General features: G+C 49.9%; 1 protein-coding gene across 3 annotated transcripts in view; it reads right to left on the bottom strand.

The window, feature by feature from the left end:
• The window catches only part of UBA1 (ubiquitin like modifier activating enzyme 1), a 265897-nt gene that overhangs the window by 214427 nt on the left and 34678 nt on the right, over positions 1-16792 (bottom strand). For 2 of the 3 annotated variants that reach the window (XM_029610608.1, XM_029610616.1), the window contains 4 exons: positions 13169-13285; positions 12799-12857; positions 11278-11446; positions 11043-11177 (listed from right to left, as the gene is read on the bottom strand). In XM_029610608.1, the coding sequence (XP_029466468.1) occupies positions 11043-11177; positions 11278-11446; positions 12799-12857; positions 13169-13285 (480 nt within the window). Of the gene's footprint in view, positions 1-11042; positions 11178-11277; positions 11447-12798; positions 12858-13168; positions 13286-15312; positions 15476-16792 lie in introns of those variants that run through there. The other variant, XM_029610599.1, reaches the window with a different exon arrangement.

The following is a 16792-nucleotide window of genomic DNA, read 5'->3' as shown; positions in this document are numbered from 1 at the left end:
TCTAGCGTCCTCGTCAGCTACCAGAGTAAATGGTATGGTGTCCACCATATCCTGAACAAAATTTGTGAAGGTTAAATCCTCCAGTAGAGATTTCTTTCGTTCTTCTGGAGAGGAAGGATCAGACATAAATCCTTCAGAAGAAGTGTCTGTATGCCTGTCGTCCCAAGTATATGGATCATCCTGATGTGGAGACGTTGGAGAAGACCTTGGTGGACGAGAAAGTCCTGAAGAACCTGGCTGTGGATCATCTAAAAAGGTATCCGTCCAGGGACTTCTCGTGGCTTGGATGGAGTTGATGGAAGAGCACCGACTATTTCATCAAATTTTCTCATTAGAAGCTGGTACAGTGCGAATTCCGGATGTCCTGGAGCCCCAGGTGACATCGGCATCGATGTCGCCTCGGTATAACCTTCGACTGTGGCACCGGCATCGGTGCGGGTACCGGCATAGACGTCTGTTCATCCTTCAAGGCTTGGAGCACCGCTTGCTGGATGAAATCAGACAATTCCTCCGTGATAGCTGGTGCAGGCAGAGCAGCTACATGTGGTGGCGGTGAAGGTGTCAATGGTCCTTCCACACGGCCCTGTGGAGGTTAGACGATTGGTGCTTTGACATGGGATGAAGGCCTCGGCGTCCAAGGCACCGGTGTTTCCTGGAATCTAGGCCGTTTTGCAGTCGATTCCTCCGGAGAAAGAAGCGCCTCTGGTATTGATGGGTGTCTGTGCCAATGGCGATGCTTCGGATGGTGTTCAGTCACTGACTTAGTCAATGCTATCGATGGTGTCGGCGATGAATGATCCCCCACCCTTCTGGACGACGTTTTTTCAGTACTATACGTTGATGACTCCGGCCGGAGACAATTGAGTCGATGTGGAAGGGGATGGCAAAAGCTGTAGATGGAATAAATGCTCCATCTTTTCTTGGCGGGCCTCTCTCCCCTTCGGGTCATTTCTGCACACTTGGGACAGGTTTTTACGTCGTATGTTTCTCCTAAACAAAGGACACACTCGAGGTGTGGATCTGTAATGGACATTGTCCAATTACAGTTGGGACATTTTTTAAATCCCGTGGCCATATTTTTTCAACAGCCGATGAAAATGAAAAAACGTGAGGGGAAAAATTTTACTCAAAGAGTTAAAAAGACTAAGATTTACTCACCAGCCGGTGGAAACCCGAGAGACCCCGATATGGGAGAGAATAAATGGTTTTTAAATCTGATTTTAGTCAAACTGAGAAACACACACAGGCTCCTGCTCCGCGATGCCAACAGCAGCACGGAAAAACGAAGACTGAAGGGAGACCCCTGTGGCTGAGAATATCATGGCATGCTCAGTGGGCTCAGAGTGCCAGTCAAAAGTTTCTAGAAACTTTGACAAAGTTTTCCACAATAGGGTTCCATCAATGACGTCACCCATATGTGAGGACTACCATCCTGCTTGTCCTGGGATAAATCAGGGTCTACATCCACCCCCTGTGGGGGCTTGGACAGTAGGTCTAGGTCATCTGGATCATAATCCTGACTAGAAGTATCTGTAGTAATCTGGGGAACCCCTGACCAACGGGAACGCTTAGGCTGAGTAGGTTCCGCACCTCCCTTAGAGGTAGACCTTTTCTTAGCAGAGGGCTCAGATCCTTGAGAAATGACCTTTTTACCAGACTGTAGCTTCCCTAACTTCCTCTCCTTGTAAGCTTTATGAAGCAACACACATTGTGACAAAAAAAAGAGGAAGAGGAGGAGTCAGAGGCTCCTTGAGGCTATCCTCCATTGCAAGGGAATTAGGCTTAAAGGTTCCCTGTCCCTTGGGAAACCTTGCTGGGGAGAAAGAGGAGGAGGTAAAACCCCATCCCCCAGCACTGCACTAGACACAACCCTGAATGACTGGAAAATGGTCCCCCGTTCCCATGTTGAACGGGAACTGATCAGCCTCAGAGTGAATTGCAGACGTCCCAATCAGGACTGGGGCAGACTGATTTAACTAGTTTTGCCATTTTAATATTTTTTTTTGGCTCCCAATAGCCCCTCCCCCCCCCGGGATGCAACCCCAGCAAAGGCCCTCCCTGGAGAGCTGCGCGGACTGACCCACACACGTGGCAAACTAATGAACACGACAGTCGTGACAGGAAAATAAATTTTAAAAAATTCAATGAATAAACAGCAAAACGAAAGGCAAATACCGTGCTGTGACAGGGAGTGAAGGAGAGAGAGCCGGCGTGGGAGAAAACGAAAGCAAAACTTTTTTTAAATTATAAAACTTGCCAGGCAGTGGTCCAAGTTGCTGATCCCTTTGGGTGGAGTGAACGGGGCTCCCCGGTGTGGCACACAAGCTGCCAAGTAGGGCCCTCGATCCTGTGAAGCAGCTGCCTCAGACCAGTGAGGGATGGTTCTCAGAAAGGAGCTTGTGGCAGCACAGTGGTCGGTAGCCTCCCAGGTGGTCGTTAGGTTCTGCAGTGATTTGCTATACTGAGATCCTGAATACTTGATCGGTTTAAATGTTTGTTGCATACCAGGTCAGCATCTGAATTCTGTACTTTTTACAGGTTTTACTTACAACTCCTTGATGAAGATTTAAGATTACCATATGCAAATTCCCCTGATGCAGCCCTACTGAAAAAGGGCGAAACTCGGCTGGAGTCGGGCTTATTGCATAATTCGATTCTACGTAATAAAATTGATATTTTTGGACATTAGGCTGCTTATTGCGTATTTCTTGTGGGTTGCCCTCTTCGCGTTTTTCACGGCAGGGTCTCTGCACTGCTTGCCTGCTGGGTGGAGAAGGTCCCTCCTCGGCAGGACAAGCAAATTTAGCCCGGGGCTCCACTCCTCCTGGCATGGCCAGGCCTTTCCCGGGTCGGCAGAACCCGGGAACGGCGGCCATATTGGATTTTTCGTCTGGGCAGATTTCAGTGCTCCCTGGGGCTGGGGGGCCGGAATTTTTTTGATTTAACCCCCGATTTGGCCCCAGGAGGGGGGTCCTGACCCCTCCTCTCCCTCTTCCCCCCCCCCCCTCCGGCAAATCCAGGGTCCCTTTTTCAGCGGATTTCCTCCTCATGCACAAATCTTATTTAGCTAGCTTGCATGAGCAGGACGAAAGCCCCCCCTTGTCCGTCCCTCCCCCGCGCCAAAAATCCCTCGCTCAGCGCAGTTGACCGCTGGACCGACTGCAGAGCCCCAGGGACCTGTTCGGGTGGTCCCGGTGTCTCCCAGGTCCTCAGACCCTGCCGCTTCCTCGGATTCGGCAGATGCCCCCCCCCTAGAGGGGGATGACCCCAGAGCCCTTCATCTATTTCGTAAGGAGGAATTGGAGCCCCTCCTGCCCTTTGTTCTGCAGGAACTGGGTCTGGAAAGTCCTTCCGTGGATAATCTCATGGCCTCGCTTCCTAAGGATATGAACCAGGTCCTGGGGCCTTTCCCTTCCACACTTTCCCCCTTCCACCCCATGCTCAAGCTCCTTATCCTGCAGGAATGGGAGGCCCCCGAGGGTGCGCTCCGGGTGGGGCGTGCGATGGATAAGCTCTATCCCCTTCTGGAAGAGGGTTTGGAGCTGCTGAGATATCCCTCGGTGGATTCTTATGTCTCTGTGGTGGCCAAACACCACAATTCTGGTGGAAGGTTCCACGGCTCTGAAGGATCCACAGGATCATAAGTTGGAGGCTCACTTGAAGCGCATCTTCGACGTTCTGGCCCTCTGGGTCCGGGCGTCTTGCTGTAGCAGCCTCATGATGCGGGCAGGCCTTCAGTGCGTTCAACAGTTACTCTGCCCCCGGGATCTTCCGCCAGAAGAGGCAGAGCAAGCCGAACATCTGGAGGCCGTAACCGCCTACGTATCGGACGCCCTCTACGACCTGGTCCATGTGCAGGCAAAGGCAATGGTTTCGGCGGTGGCTGCCCGGAGGCTCCTTTGGCTACGCCACTGGTCGGCTGATCAGTCGCTGAAGACTCGGCTGGGCACGCTGCCCTTCAAAGGTAAGATGCTCTTTGGAGAGGATCTCGAGAAGCTTATGGACTCCTTGGCTGACAACAAGGTCCATAAGCTTCCGGAGGACCACCTTAAGTCTTCCTGGTCCTTTGCGCCCTCCGCTCTCGCTTCAGGGGCCAGCGTCTCTTCGCTTCTCAGGGGCGGGGTGGCTCCGTGAGGGGTTCTTCTTGTGCTCAGTCCTGGTCGCAGTCCTTTCATGGCAGGCGGCCCTTTTGTGAGGGCCAGCCCGCGCGTGCCACCTCTAAACCTGCCACGCAATGTAGTTCAGCTGACCCATTCCTCGGTTCCCTACCTCGGCGGACGCCTCTCCCTGTTCTTCGAGGAATGGGTTAAAATCACATCGGATCAGTGGGTCCTCGACATCAAAGACTGGTACGCTTTTGAGCTAGTCAGGGACCTGCCGGATCTTTCTTTTCTCGCCTTGCTGACGGGCCAAGAGGGACGCGGTGGTCCAGACTCTCTCCAAACTCCTGGATCTGGGAGCGGTGGTCCCAGTTCCGAAAAAGGAGATTGGCGCAGGCCAGTATTCTATTTACTTCACCGTGCCCAAAAAGGACGGGTCCTTCTGCCCCATTCTGGACCTCAAGAGGGTCAATCGGGCCCTCAAGATCACCCCCACTTCCGCATGGAAACCCTGCGTGCGGTCATTGCAGCGGTCCGCCCAGGAGAGTTCCTTGCTTCTCTCGATCTCACGGAAGCGTACTTCCACATTCCCATCCACCGCGACTACCAGAAGTATCTCAGATTCCACATCCTCAACCGGGACTTCCAGTTTCGAGCTCTCCCCTTCGGCCTCGCGATCGCTCCTCGCACCTTTACGAAGGTCATGGTAGTGGTAGCGGCGGCCCTGCGCCGGGAAGGGATTCTCGTCCACCCCTATCTGGGCGATTGGCTCATCAGGGCCAAGTCGGACACCTCTTGCCAACGGGCGGTGGATCGCATCTTGGAGCTCCTTGCCTCCCTTGGGTGGATAGTGAACTTTTCCAAGAGCAAGCTTCAGCCCTCCCAGGAGCTGGAATTCCTGGGAGCCCACTTCGACACCCAAGTAGGCAAGGTCTTCTTACCACGGGCGCACGCCCTCAAGCTGATCGATCAGATCCGGAATCTGATCGCGCTACCCTCTCTGACAGCCTGGGATTATCTTCAGGTCCTGGGATCCATGGCTTCCACCATCGACTTTGTCCCCTGGGCTTTTGCTCATATGCATCCGTTGCAGAAAGCTTTGCTATCCCGTTGGCAGCCAGTGTCGGAGCAGTTTCACGTAGTCCTTCCGTTCTTGGATTCTACTGCCGACGAGTTACAGTGGTGGCTGTCTCTTCCTCATCTTCTGCAAGGGATGCCTCTTCAAGGTCCACAGTGGACGATACTGACCACGGACGCCAGTCTCCTGGGCTGGGGTGCCTGCCTTTCTCAATCCACCGGAAGAGACTGCAGAGATTTGCTATACTGAGATTGAATACTTGATCGGTTTAAACGTTTGTTGCATACCAGGTCAGCATCTGAATTCTCTTTTGGCGCGTTTTTCCATTCACTTCAAAAGCAGTACGCCGGCGCTGGCGTTTGAATGTTTTCGGAAGAGACTGCAGTGATTTGCTATACTGAGATCCTGAATACTTGATCGGTTTAAATGTTTGTTGCATACCAGGTCAGCATCTGAATTCTGTACTTTTTACAGGTTTTACTTACAACTCCTTGATGAAGATTTAAGATTACCATATGCAAATTCCCCTGATGCAGCCCTACTGAAAAAGGGCGAAACTCGGCTGGAGTCGGGCTTATTGCATAATTCGATTCTACGTAATAAAATTGATATTTTTGGACATTAGGCTGCTTATTGCGTATTTCTGCTTCCACGGCTTTATTAAGCAGCCTTCCTTGCTGTTTTGTTAGCAACCCACAAGAAAGGCAGGCTGCCTACCGGGACAGAGCCGCGGCTGAAGAAAAAAAAAGCAGAAAAAAAAGGTTTGACAGCCTGCACAGCAGGAGGGAAACCTGCTGCCTCCTGCTAGTCTGGCTGCTGGTTCAAGGCCTGCTCTGACCAGAAAAAAAAAATGCTGGTCAACTGCTGCAAATAAGTTAGAGATAGGTGAGTACCTGCAACTTAAAGTTTGAAACTTTTTTTTTTTTTTACACTGAGCTCAGCAGCGGGTTCAAAAACCCTATCGGCAGCCAGAGGGGGGAACGAGACCCAGAGAGGCTCAGTCCCCACACCTGAAAGCGTCCACGAATTCAGGCTATGCAGGGAATCCCCTCCAGCAAAAGGGGCAAAGCCCCCCCCTGAGCCGGGCAAGAGCTGGGAGACGGAAGCGTCTCCCACACAGAAAAGGAAAAAGCACTACAAATAAAAGGGCAAAGGAAAATTAGTTTACCTGATAATTTTCGTTCCTGTAGTACCACGGATCAATCCAGACACCTGGGTTGTGACTCCGCACCAGCAGATGGAGACAGAGCAAGACTTGTCGGACTCCCTACATATAGTAAGGTGCCACCCACAGCCCCTCAGTCTTACATAATGTCAAAGCACAATGAAGTGCCCGACTAACTAAAAACGACCCTCAAACACAGGCCAATTCAAACCACCCCCAGCTGGAACAGAACTGCCAGAACCAGAGGTGAACGGTATTACTCCAAACTTGAATAAATGAGAACTTGAATCCAACCGAGCGGACTGTTACTACAGTGCAAAACCAGAAAACCACTCCTAGCTCCCTGAGTATGGCTGGGATGAGGGGCGTCAGCTCATCTCTCCGGAACAGGCGCACTACTTTCGTGTCATCGCCATCCGCCGCCTGCGTCCCCTTGCCGGCACCCGGCTGGACTGGCCCCTCTTCTTCGTGTCCTTCAGTCCCTCCTGGGGCCCCTGAGGACGGATCCTCCGAGGAGGAGGAGGTAGACTCCGTGTCAGAGTCCTGCGGAGCTCCCCGCAGCGGCCGCTTTTCCCTAGGCAGGTCCTTCTGGGACCGATCCTGAGCAGTCCTCTTCCGGGGCTGAGAGCAACCCTCCAAGCCCCCCCGAGGCCTTCGACCTCCCAGACTTCTTCCTGGATCTCTTATACTGCAGCAGCTTGCAGAGCAGTAGAGCGAAGTCCGCGGAAAACGAGGCCTCCGAATCAAAGGAGACCTCCTCCATACTTCGGTCCCCCGGCGAGTCCAGTCCCCCCAGGGCTTCCCCCCCGGGGGCCCGTTACGGCGAAAGCGGAGGAAGCTGGCCGCCATTACTGGCAGCCTTCCTCGTGGCGTCCCTGACCGCTTCCAAAATGGCCGCAGTTCCCGCGCTAAGCGGGAACGGCTCAGAACCACTGGCCTCCAAGTGTCCGGCGCGCGGCGGCAAACACTCCGCCCGAGAGCGGCCCCCCGACAGACCTCAGACGGTCCCTCGCCGCTGGACACACAATTCGAGCAGACCCAGTCGCGCGAGACCCGCACACGCGGCAAACCGCCCCCCTAGGCATCCTCTGCCCTCGGCGCCAACCACGGCAGGAGAAGGCAGCACAGAAATTAACTAACCAGTCACCCCCTCCCGCGGAGCGCCCCGAGCGAGCGAGACGGCGCGGCTGAAAACAAAGTCCCCAGCAACTTTTTTTTTTTTTTTTTAAACTTATATTGCTGTCCCGGGTCCTGAATCTTCTGCTCCAGCGGGGGTGAGTGAACCGGGCTCCCCGGTGTCACCCCCGACGCTGCTGCCAACCACGCCCGGGTCCTCGACCCTCAGCAGCGGCCTCAACCAGGGGGGATGGTCCCCTCAGAACCTCCCAACCCCCCTGGGAGGCTTCCAACGGAGGGAGACTGTCTTCTTTCCTCTTCTGTTTTGATTGATTCCTTTTTTTTTTTTTTTTTTTTACCTATCCCTGACTAACTAGGAAAAAACGCACCAGGGATCCCAGAGGCTGTGGGTGAACCAGCCCCATCTGCTGGAGACAGAGTAAGACTGAGGGGCTGTGGATGACACCTTACTATATGTAGGGAGCCCGACAAGTCTTGCTCTGTCTCCATCTGCTGGTGCGGCGTCACAACCCAGGTGTCTGGACTGATCCAGGTACGTACAGGGAACTTCCCTGTTTTTTTTTGTTTTTTTAAAAGCGAGAACCAAAAGAAATACTTGCTTGAGCCTAGAAAAAGACAAAAAGAAAAAGGCTGACTAGCCTACAGCAGAGAACCAAAGGGGAGATGCTGCACCTGCTGGAGACAGACGAATACTGAAGGGCTAGAGGATAGGCTCTGTCCTGATATAGGGCATCCTTCAAGTTTTAGTCTGTCTCCACCTGCTGGAAAGGAGGCTCAACCCACTGTCTGGACTGATCTGGGTACGTACAGGAACTGACATATGAAAGGGAAGAGAGCTGGACCCCCGAGTCCAAACATCACCGGATCCACAGCACCAAGTCGTGAATCCTCTTGAGGGACCTCAATGCCCAACTCTTCCAGAATAGCTGGGATGAGTGGTCCCAAGTCATCTTTCCGGAACAAGTGTACCACCTTTGGATCATCACCTTCCACCATAGGCGTACCCACTTGCTTAGTAGCCTGAGCTGGCTATCCTGGTCCGCATCAGGCCCCTCAGGATCCTGCGGAGAGGTCTCCACGTCATCGAATGGTCCAATGAAGAATTGTCTCCCGGACAAGAAATGGATCTGAGAAGGCGTTTGGATTTTGTGGATCCCACCACCAATGGGTACTTGTGACACTTTTGGGTTGAGAAGACCTCCTTTCCAGGCACCGAAGACGCTGGAGCTGGACGAGGGACCTTGCTACCCTAATGTCTTGCTGCTTTCCGGGCCTTCAAAGCCTCGTGGAGCAATAAAACTAAGTCGGAGAATGAAGATGACGACTCGAGGCCCCCCCCCCCCCGGGGTCATCTCTTCAGAAATGCTCCTGATCCGCCTGCAACTCCCCCGGAGGCCCTAGGTCGCAGTGAAAGAAGTGGTGGGGAATTCCCTTCCCCCAGAGCAGCTTTCTCCTGATCTCTAAATGTTTTTAAGATGGCCTCAGTTCTCATGCTGAGCAGGAATAGATCTGATGGCTGGTGCTGCGAATCGAGCCTCCCAGGCTCTCGGCGCACTTGAGAGCCACTGCCGTGGGAATTTTCACAGACAGCCCTCCCTGAGGTTCCCTCCCCTCCAGAGAGGCACTCTGAACAAATGCCAGTTCTAGAGAGTCGTGCGCACGCGCTCCCACACACGGAGTAGGCCGCACCACGCGGCATGACCAGCAGACTAAATTTAGCCCAGGAACTCTGAAGGAGGCGGCGGGTTAAAAATAGATCGGGAGCTCGGCGGTATGAAGCCGGACTGTAAAGCATCAGCGAGAGGGAATGAAAAGTACCACCTGAAACTTTTTTTTTTTTTTTTAAGAGCTCAGCGCTCCTTCCTTCTGAGGGTGAGTGAACCAGGCTCCCTAGTATCACCCTCAGTCGCTGGCAGTTACTGGGTCCTCAACCCCCTGCTCCTCAGCCTCTAATACCAGGGGGGGATGGTCCCACCAGGACCTGACAACCCCCTGGGAGGCTTAAAGACTATCCGCTGTTTTGCTTTTTTGTAAACTGGAAAGCCTTAGAATAAAAAAATAAAACAAACATTCTAAAAGTTAATCCTAAAATTAAAGCACAAACTAGCTAAAACCAGACCAAAGGGATTTGCACCTCCACCATCTGCTGGAGACAGAGAAATACTGACAGACCCTAGGTAGCACCTCAGAGATAGGGCAGAGTCCGTTCAAACTTGTCTCCATCTGCTGGAGGGGAGGCAAAACCCAGGAGTCTGGACTGATCTGGGTACGTACAGGGAACCTGTCTTAATACCTATGCTGTCATCATGCAAAGATTAGAATTCTAGTGCTGACTCTCTAAAGCAAAGCCTAGCCCTCCACAAAAGCTAACGCTTAAGCTCCCACATTTAAAAATTCTTTAGGCAGATCCCCCTGGGAGTGGTATGTTGGGAACCTCATTCTACAGCAGATTACATCTTGTTGGCTGCAAGCTCACTGCACAGAGAAATACTGAGGAACTGCAAGTGGCACACAGAGTTATGTAGCAGTATCAGTTTAAACTCTCTCCCCATCTGCTGGCAGGGATGCAAAACCCAGGAGTCTGGACTGATCTGGATATGTACTGGGAATAATAAAGCCTTTGAAAAAGTGAGATTTACAAATAAAATATCAACATATGACCAGTATTTCTGCTTGTGAGATTACATGGTGGACAGGATTGTCTGACAGTAGTATTGAATAAACTGCAGTCACTACTAAGATCTGACGCTTGAAATGAGTGTCTCCACTGAAGGGCCGATGCATTAAAGTGCGCTCAGCCTGGCACACAGGTTAGCCCGCAGTTAGTCTAGCACATACAACACAATGCAATAAGGGGACTGGCGCATCCAAAACATGTGTAGCTAATAGCACTCATCACATGTAAATGCCATATAGATGAGGCTATTGGCTAATAACTCCAAAGCAAAAAATCACTGGGTGCCCGACACTTTAAAAACAGCAAATTTACCACCACCCCTGGAGCTGGCACTAAGACTTGCCATGCATCAAGGGCTCAACCAAAAAACAACAAAAAAAAACTGCTTTTCTGTGGTTTCTCTGAGGCATTCTAGGGGGCTACCAAAAGCACATTGGCAAGTATGGGAGAGGAGAGGAGTAGCCCAAGAACACAGCCCCTGCTGTCTCTGAAAAAAAACAGAGTACACAAACATGCACACATTAACACAAATGAAACAAACGCATGCAAAACAAAGAAATTCACCAAAGAGCAAAATACAAGATCACTCATTCCTGCAGGGTGGGAAAACTAACGCTTGTATTAAGCACCTGCTTTACTAATGCGGGTACAGCCACAGCTCCCCTGGCACCCAATGCTTTTTAACGCAGCAGCTCATTAAAATATAGCATTGTGCACCGAGGAGAGATGGATGGGTGCACATTGAAAAAACAGGCACCCAGTTTGGACACGTGATATTGCATCAACCCGAGTGACTACGGGCTAAGCATCTTTGACTACTACCCCCACTGGATTCTCATTAAGAGGATCAGAAGTACAATGGAAGCCTCGCCTCCAGGGGCGCACCTGAAAGTTGGAGAGGAAATCCTCTGTCAGCGGACAGGTGAAGGCAGTCACTGGCACATAGGTGTTGAGTTCCGCCAGACGTGGGTGCGATACCTCTGCCCTGTTTTTGCCTACATCCTCCTCCCGGAGGTAGAACTGAGGAAGAGAAAGCACAGAAAATAACCAAACAATTTAGCAGAGCTCTTTCTGCTAAAGGAGGCATAAAAATAACCAAGTCAAGATGACTGTCTTTTACCTGAGACGACAAGTCAGCCCATTCAGCATTCTCCTGGTCATGAATGGTAACTGATTTAACCCCTGCTAGGATGATGTTCTTGGCAATCTCCACACCTAAGCCACGCATACCCGAAATCAAGACATTAGAGTTCTGCATTCGCTTCATGGCCTCATGGCCCAGCACATACCTAGATAGGGTGGGAAGAACATAAAATAAGAGCTAAGCCCGAGGCCAATCAGCACCTGATGCCTCAGGAGGGAAACAGCATGCACGTAGCACCATATGCTGGAAAGAGTCTATGCCAGGGCTTCCCAAACTATGGATCGGGACCCCAAAAACCTTCAGCTGGGGTCACAAATGTTTCATATGGTAGCACTCTTCAAGTGCCAGAAGCATTTGTAGCAGAAGGCAGCATGAGGCCTGTGATCCAACAGGTACTTGCAGGCCCCTGCAGTGGCCCCACCCTTGCATGTTTCAATGCTAACAGGAAGCCCTGCACGAAGAGTTATCAGGATTGCTGCAAGGCCTGTGAGCTTGCACTGTTCACAAGCCCTGTGCTGACTTTCATTACTAATGCTGCTGCTGCCACACCATCGGGCTTGGAACTAGCCATGAAAGGGAGAGGAGAGCTAAGTGTATATGGGCCGGTGGAAATAATCACTGCACTTCTCTCCTCACCAACCACTGACTATCCAAGAGAAAAATTTTGCCATTATCAGTTTTTCCTCTTATCACCAGTTGCCATCCACCTTTGGACTGGGCCCCAAAGAAACATGCTGCTGCCCCTGGTCGGGTGAGATGTTTTGTGAGGGATGTTTGAGCTGTTTGAAGGGAGGGATCATATGGAGGGGTTTGTGGGTTGGATCAGCTGAAGAGGGATTGACAGTGGAGGGAATGAAAGCAGATAGACTAGGGGATGAGGAGTAGCTGGGATGTGAGGGGGATTAGCTAAGGAAAAAGTGAGAGAAGGATTGGGGGATGGAGGGAGCGAGAGGGCATGACAGAGGATCCATTTGAGGTTATAAAAATGCCTTGTGAGTTAGAGAGGATCAGGTGTGGGATAAAAAAAGCTGAAAAAGGTAAGAGTGAGCTGGGGAGGTGAGAGATGCTGGGGGATATAAGAGGGGATCAGCTGGAGAAGCTGACGTTGAGCAAGCTCGTCCTCTGGAGGGGTAGAGGTTGAGAGAGAAGATCAACTGGACTGCGGAGAGGGTGACTTCACCCTGATAATTTGTTTTGGTAATCTTCTGGGGTCATGTTAATTTTCAAGTGCTAAAACAGGATCACTTGCTAGAAGTTTGGGAAGCCCTGGTCTACACACATTAGCTCAGAAAAAAATTCTTAGCTTTACAATCTCTCTCCTCCACAGTAGCTGCCGTGTAAACAGTTATTTAAATCAGTGAGCCAAACGGCCATAGAATATCTTGTTGCTACATAGCCCTCTTCCTACCCACAATGACAAGAATCAAAGTGGTTGAGTGAAATCTGTTCCTCCAAATTACCCTTCATGTACTTAATCCTGTGATGTATTATACTCACAGTTGCCGGGAATACAGGCCCTCATCAATCTCCGCTTCGTTCCCATTGCGGGCCATGCCCTGGAAGGAAGGAAATCAAGTCACAATCATACTGGTACTCATTTTCCATCTCCACCCTGGGACAATTCTGGTCTATTCACTGACCAGAGACTGGAAGAGATATCTCTTTGGAGCCTAGGCCCAAACACTGGTGGGCCAGCCAGGAGTGTTCCCTGCACACCCATTCTCCCCTTTACAACATGTGATTCTTATGGAATGAAAAGAGCCTCACACATACTGGCAAAAAGGTGTGCTTTGCCCTTGGCTTTACTTTCATTTCACATAGAAAGTAATGTTTCATCTGCTTATACAGAAAATTAAACAGCACTCACGTTAGCAGGAGCTGCAGTTAAGTCAGTCCGTATGGAATTGGCAGAAGAGAAATTAGAACCCGTCTTAGTCTCAGATCCGGACACGCGGCGCTTCTTGGACAGCGGCGAGCTGGACATCTGATAGAGAGGAGAAGAAAAGGGTTACAAGTACACAGAACTTTCAGAGAAGCCTAAAGAGGAAGCATGCTATGAATGGAGTTATAATACCAAAATCTTCTAGTGTGATACTTTGTTTAAAGTATTGACATGTGCCTCAGATATAATCCCAGCTCTGCCAACAGTGTAAGAAACTAATTTCAATCCAATCTGTGTATCAATTTGGGTAAAGTCAATCTGTCCTCAGAGGAAGCTTTGGGTAGAGCCATTGTGGAAAACCAACCATCTCTCATGCTCTGGATATGACCAAGAATGCCACACAACTTGCAAACCAAAATATTTTGGGATGCAAAAACAGTCTTCCAGAAACAATAAGTCACAGGTTAAGATGTGAACAGAGCTTCCCCAGCTTCATTCAATCCAAAGACAGCAGCCTGGCCATAACAAATGTCACAATTACTGACAAACAGGCCAATTGAGCTGGCATTTATAACAAAAAAGATCCTAAAACATCTTTGCTACTACACCACAGCCAAATAGCAGCAGCAAATGAAAGTTTGATAACAGACATTAATGTGTGTACAGGCAGCTCAAGTTTTCATCTTCATCTGAGCCCATAAAAGTGCCACTGATACATGTGAATTCACTGACCAGAGACTGGAAGAGATATCTCTTTGGAGCCTAGGCCCAAACACTGGTGGGCCAGCCAGGATTGTTCCCTGCACACCCATTCTCCCCTTTACAACATGTGATCCTATGTGTGAAAAATTAATCCACACATCCCATTACATATCAGCTGACATACAGCAGTTGGAAAGCTATTTTCCTAAAAGAAAAAAAAGTTCAATAAAATCAAGGGGGTGGGGGGAAGCAAGCAGAGCTGGCAGAAAACCAAAGCTAATGCTTCCACAATTTGAATGAGGTGTGTGTGCATGGGACTGCAAAAGAACATGTACTACTGAAAGATCTTTATACATATCACCATTCCAAATGCAGGGGAAAACAATATTAGAATAATCCTACAGGTTGGCAAATCAGAATGCTGCTCTGGTCAGAAAGCTGTGTAATCAGCAATAAATTAAATACTGGAGTATAATTCGTTCAGATCATACCAGCCTGCAAGTTAACCCTTTGGATAGCCTAGCATCAGATTTCTAACACACACTGACTGCCTAAGGGTTTTCAAAGAGTTAAGATTACCATTTTACATTCACCAACTATAGCAAGACAAAAGGAGACTTGATATGCCTAGGCTATACAGAAAGATAAGCAACTGCCTCACCAGCCAAGTTTTAAACACAGATTGCTACCTCTCAATAGATATGTATTACCCAGCACTGTAAAGACCTATATGTGAAATGCATGCAACACTCATGAATTAATTCTCCCACTCTAACACTGATAAGTCTGGAATACCAGGTCCAGTTATGGGCTGAATAATTTAAGTACAAGAAGCTACAGAAGAGTGCAATAAAATATGTCTAAATAATAACCATGTCAAACTAAAGGTGATGGGTTTATTTAGCTTGGAGAAAAGACTGCATAGTGACATGTTCTCTTCCAACACACAAAGAGTAAAGTTATAAAGATGCATGTGAATAGTTCTCCAGCAACACTAAGGACATAACAAAAGTAATGAAATTAACAGATGATTTAGAACAGACCCCAGGAAGATGTTTCCAATTGTAAGGGAAGCTAAGCATTACGGTAAGTTTGGAATATCCATCGTTTCAGATTTGTAAAGGCTAGCTGTCTGCGATTTGTGTATAATGGATACAACTAGATAAGCTTTTGTGTTCCTTTCCAGACCTCTTTTCTACGATTCTATAAGACTTAGTGGGGGGCCTTTTCAGCCCAAACTATTCCTAGTCCTGAAATCAATGGACGACCGACCAGCATTCTGCATGCGGACTCTCCCAGAGCTATAAAGACGGATTCGGGCCACCCCTTTCTCCCTAACGATGAAGCAATACAGGGGGCCGCGGCCTGTGTATCCCCTTGGGAGAGGGGATACGGAAGGCTTTTCTCCTCCACCCCGCCCTTCTCACCAATGCCGCTTCGGCGGGGCCCGCTCTCTGTGCCTCGGTCCGTGTACGTACGATCCCCGTTCCCAAGCCCCGCTTCCGGCTTCACTTTGCCGAGTCACCGCCCGGCTCCTGCCCAACAAACACAAGATGGCCGACACCACCACCTTTCCCCCTCCCCACTCCCCAACCAGCAGCACCGGCTCGCCGGCCTCTGCGTCACCCTCAATATGCAAAGCAGAGAACCAGCCACCCTTCTCCCCGGATAGGACGGGGCTCTCTCCGAATATAGAAGCAGGGGGCGTGGCTAAACGCGAACAGCCCCCCCGAATATGTTAATAAATGTAGTCAATGCGAGTCTAAAGGCGTACGCCGGGAAACTCGGACCCACCAACACAACAGCGCATGTGCCATCCCCGCTCATGTGGTTCGAGGAAAGGCGGAGACTGTGACCCCACCCCTTAGGTGACGCGCGGGAGGCGGAAGCGGTTGTGGTGACTTTACCAAGCCGGTTGAGTCTGACCCTAGAAAAAACCCGATCCAGGCTTCAGGCAAAGTGGAAAAAGCTATTTTATTCAGGCTCAAACCTCCATCACAGTCCTTCACTAAAATGATTAAAAAAAAAAAAAAAGATAGAGCCAAATATGCACACCAAAGAGAAGCCTGCCTCTATCTGCTTTAGGACCATGTGCTAGCAAAGCTTCAGAAGGGACGCTCCCGTGGCACTCTGCCTATGGGCGACAAAATCTTAAATCCGGCACCAAGTACAATAGGTAACACTTACAAAGAGCGTCATCAGCACACGTGTGCCAGAAAAAAAAAAACCAAAAACTTATAACCAGCTTCGGTTCTTTTCCCAATGCACGCCTTACGAAATATTCCTAACCTTGTCCATCTTCCGTGCCCCAAAAAGCACTCCAAGTTTTGAAAACAGAGACGGTCTAATGTTTAACACTTCAGCGCACTAGACAAACATTAACCGGATAAAGGCCACTTTCCTACAGCTTCACAATATCTAAATCCTAAACAGTACTTCCAAGAGAGAATCTGGCAACACATGGTCTGTCACCATAAAGTGGCAAGGCTGCAACTCAAGTTGATGCAAAAACATTTGAGTGCACAGTTAACGCTCAATTTATTTTTTTTTTAAACTCGATGGAGTAAACTGTTAAACAAATGCATTGGAGTAAAAATGTGCGCTAACTATAAAAATGTGCATTTGACATAAGTTGAATGCACATTTTAACTTGGGGGGGGGGGGGGGGGGGAGACCGGGAGAAGAAAGACCATGCAGAGAATTCAAAAATTGTACTTGTCTAACTAACGGGCCAAAACAGTAAAATCGTGGGAGAGCGGGCAAGCGCCCACTCCTGTGCGCGCGATACAGTATTTTAATTTAAATTAGGGCCAGTGGTAAAACCAGTGTCCCTAGTGCTTCTTTTTTGACAGGAGCGGTGACTGTCAGCAGGTTTGACAGCCGACGCTCAATTTTGCCGGCGTCCTG

This window comes from Rhinatrema bivittatum, chromosome 1 (assembly GCF_901001135.1).
Source record: "Rhinatrema bivittatum chromosome 1, aRhiBiv1.1, whole genome shotgun sequence".
Taxonomy (NCBI): Eukaryota; Metazoa; Chordata; class Amphibia; order Gymnophiona; family Rhinatrematidae; genus Rhinatrema; species Rhinatrema bivittatum.
This window is presented reverse-complemented; position numbering and strand designations above follow the sequence as displayed.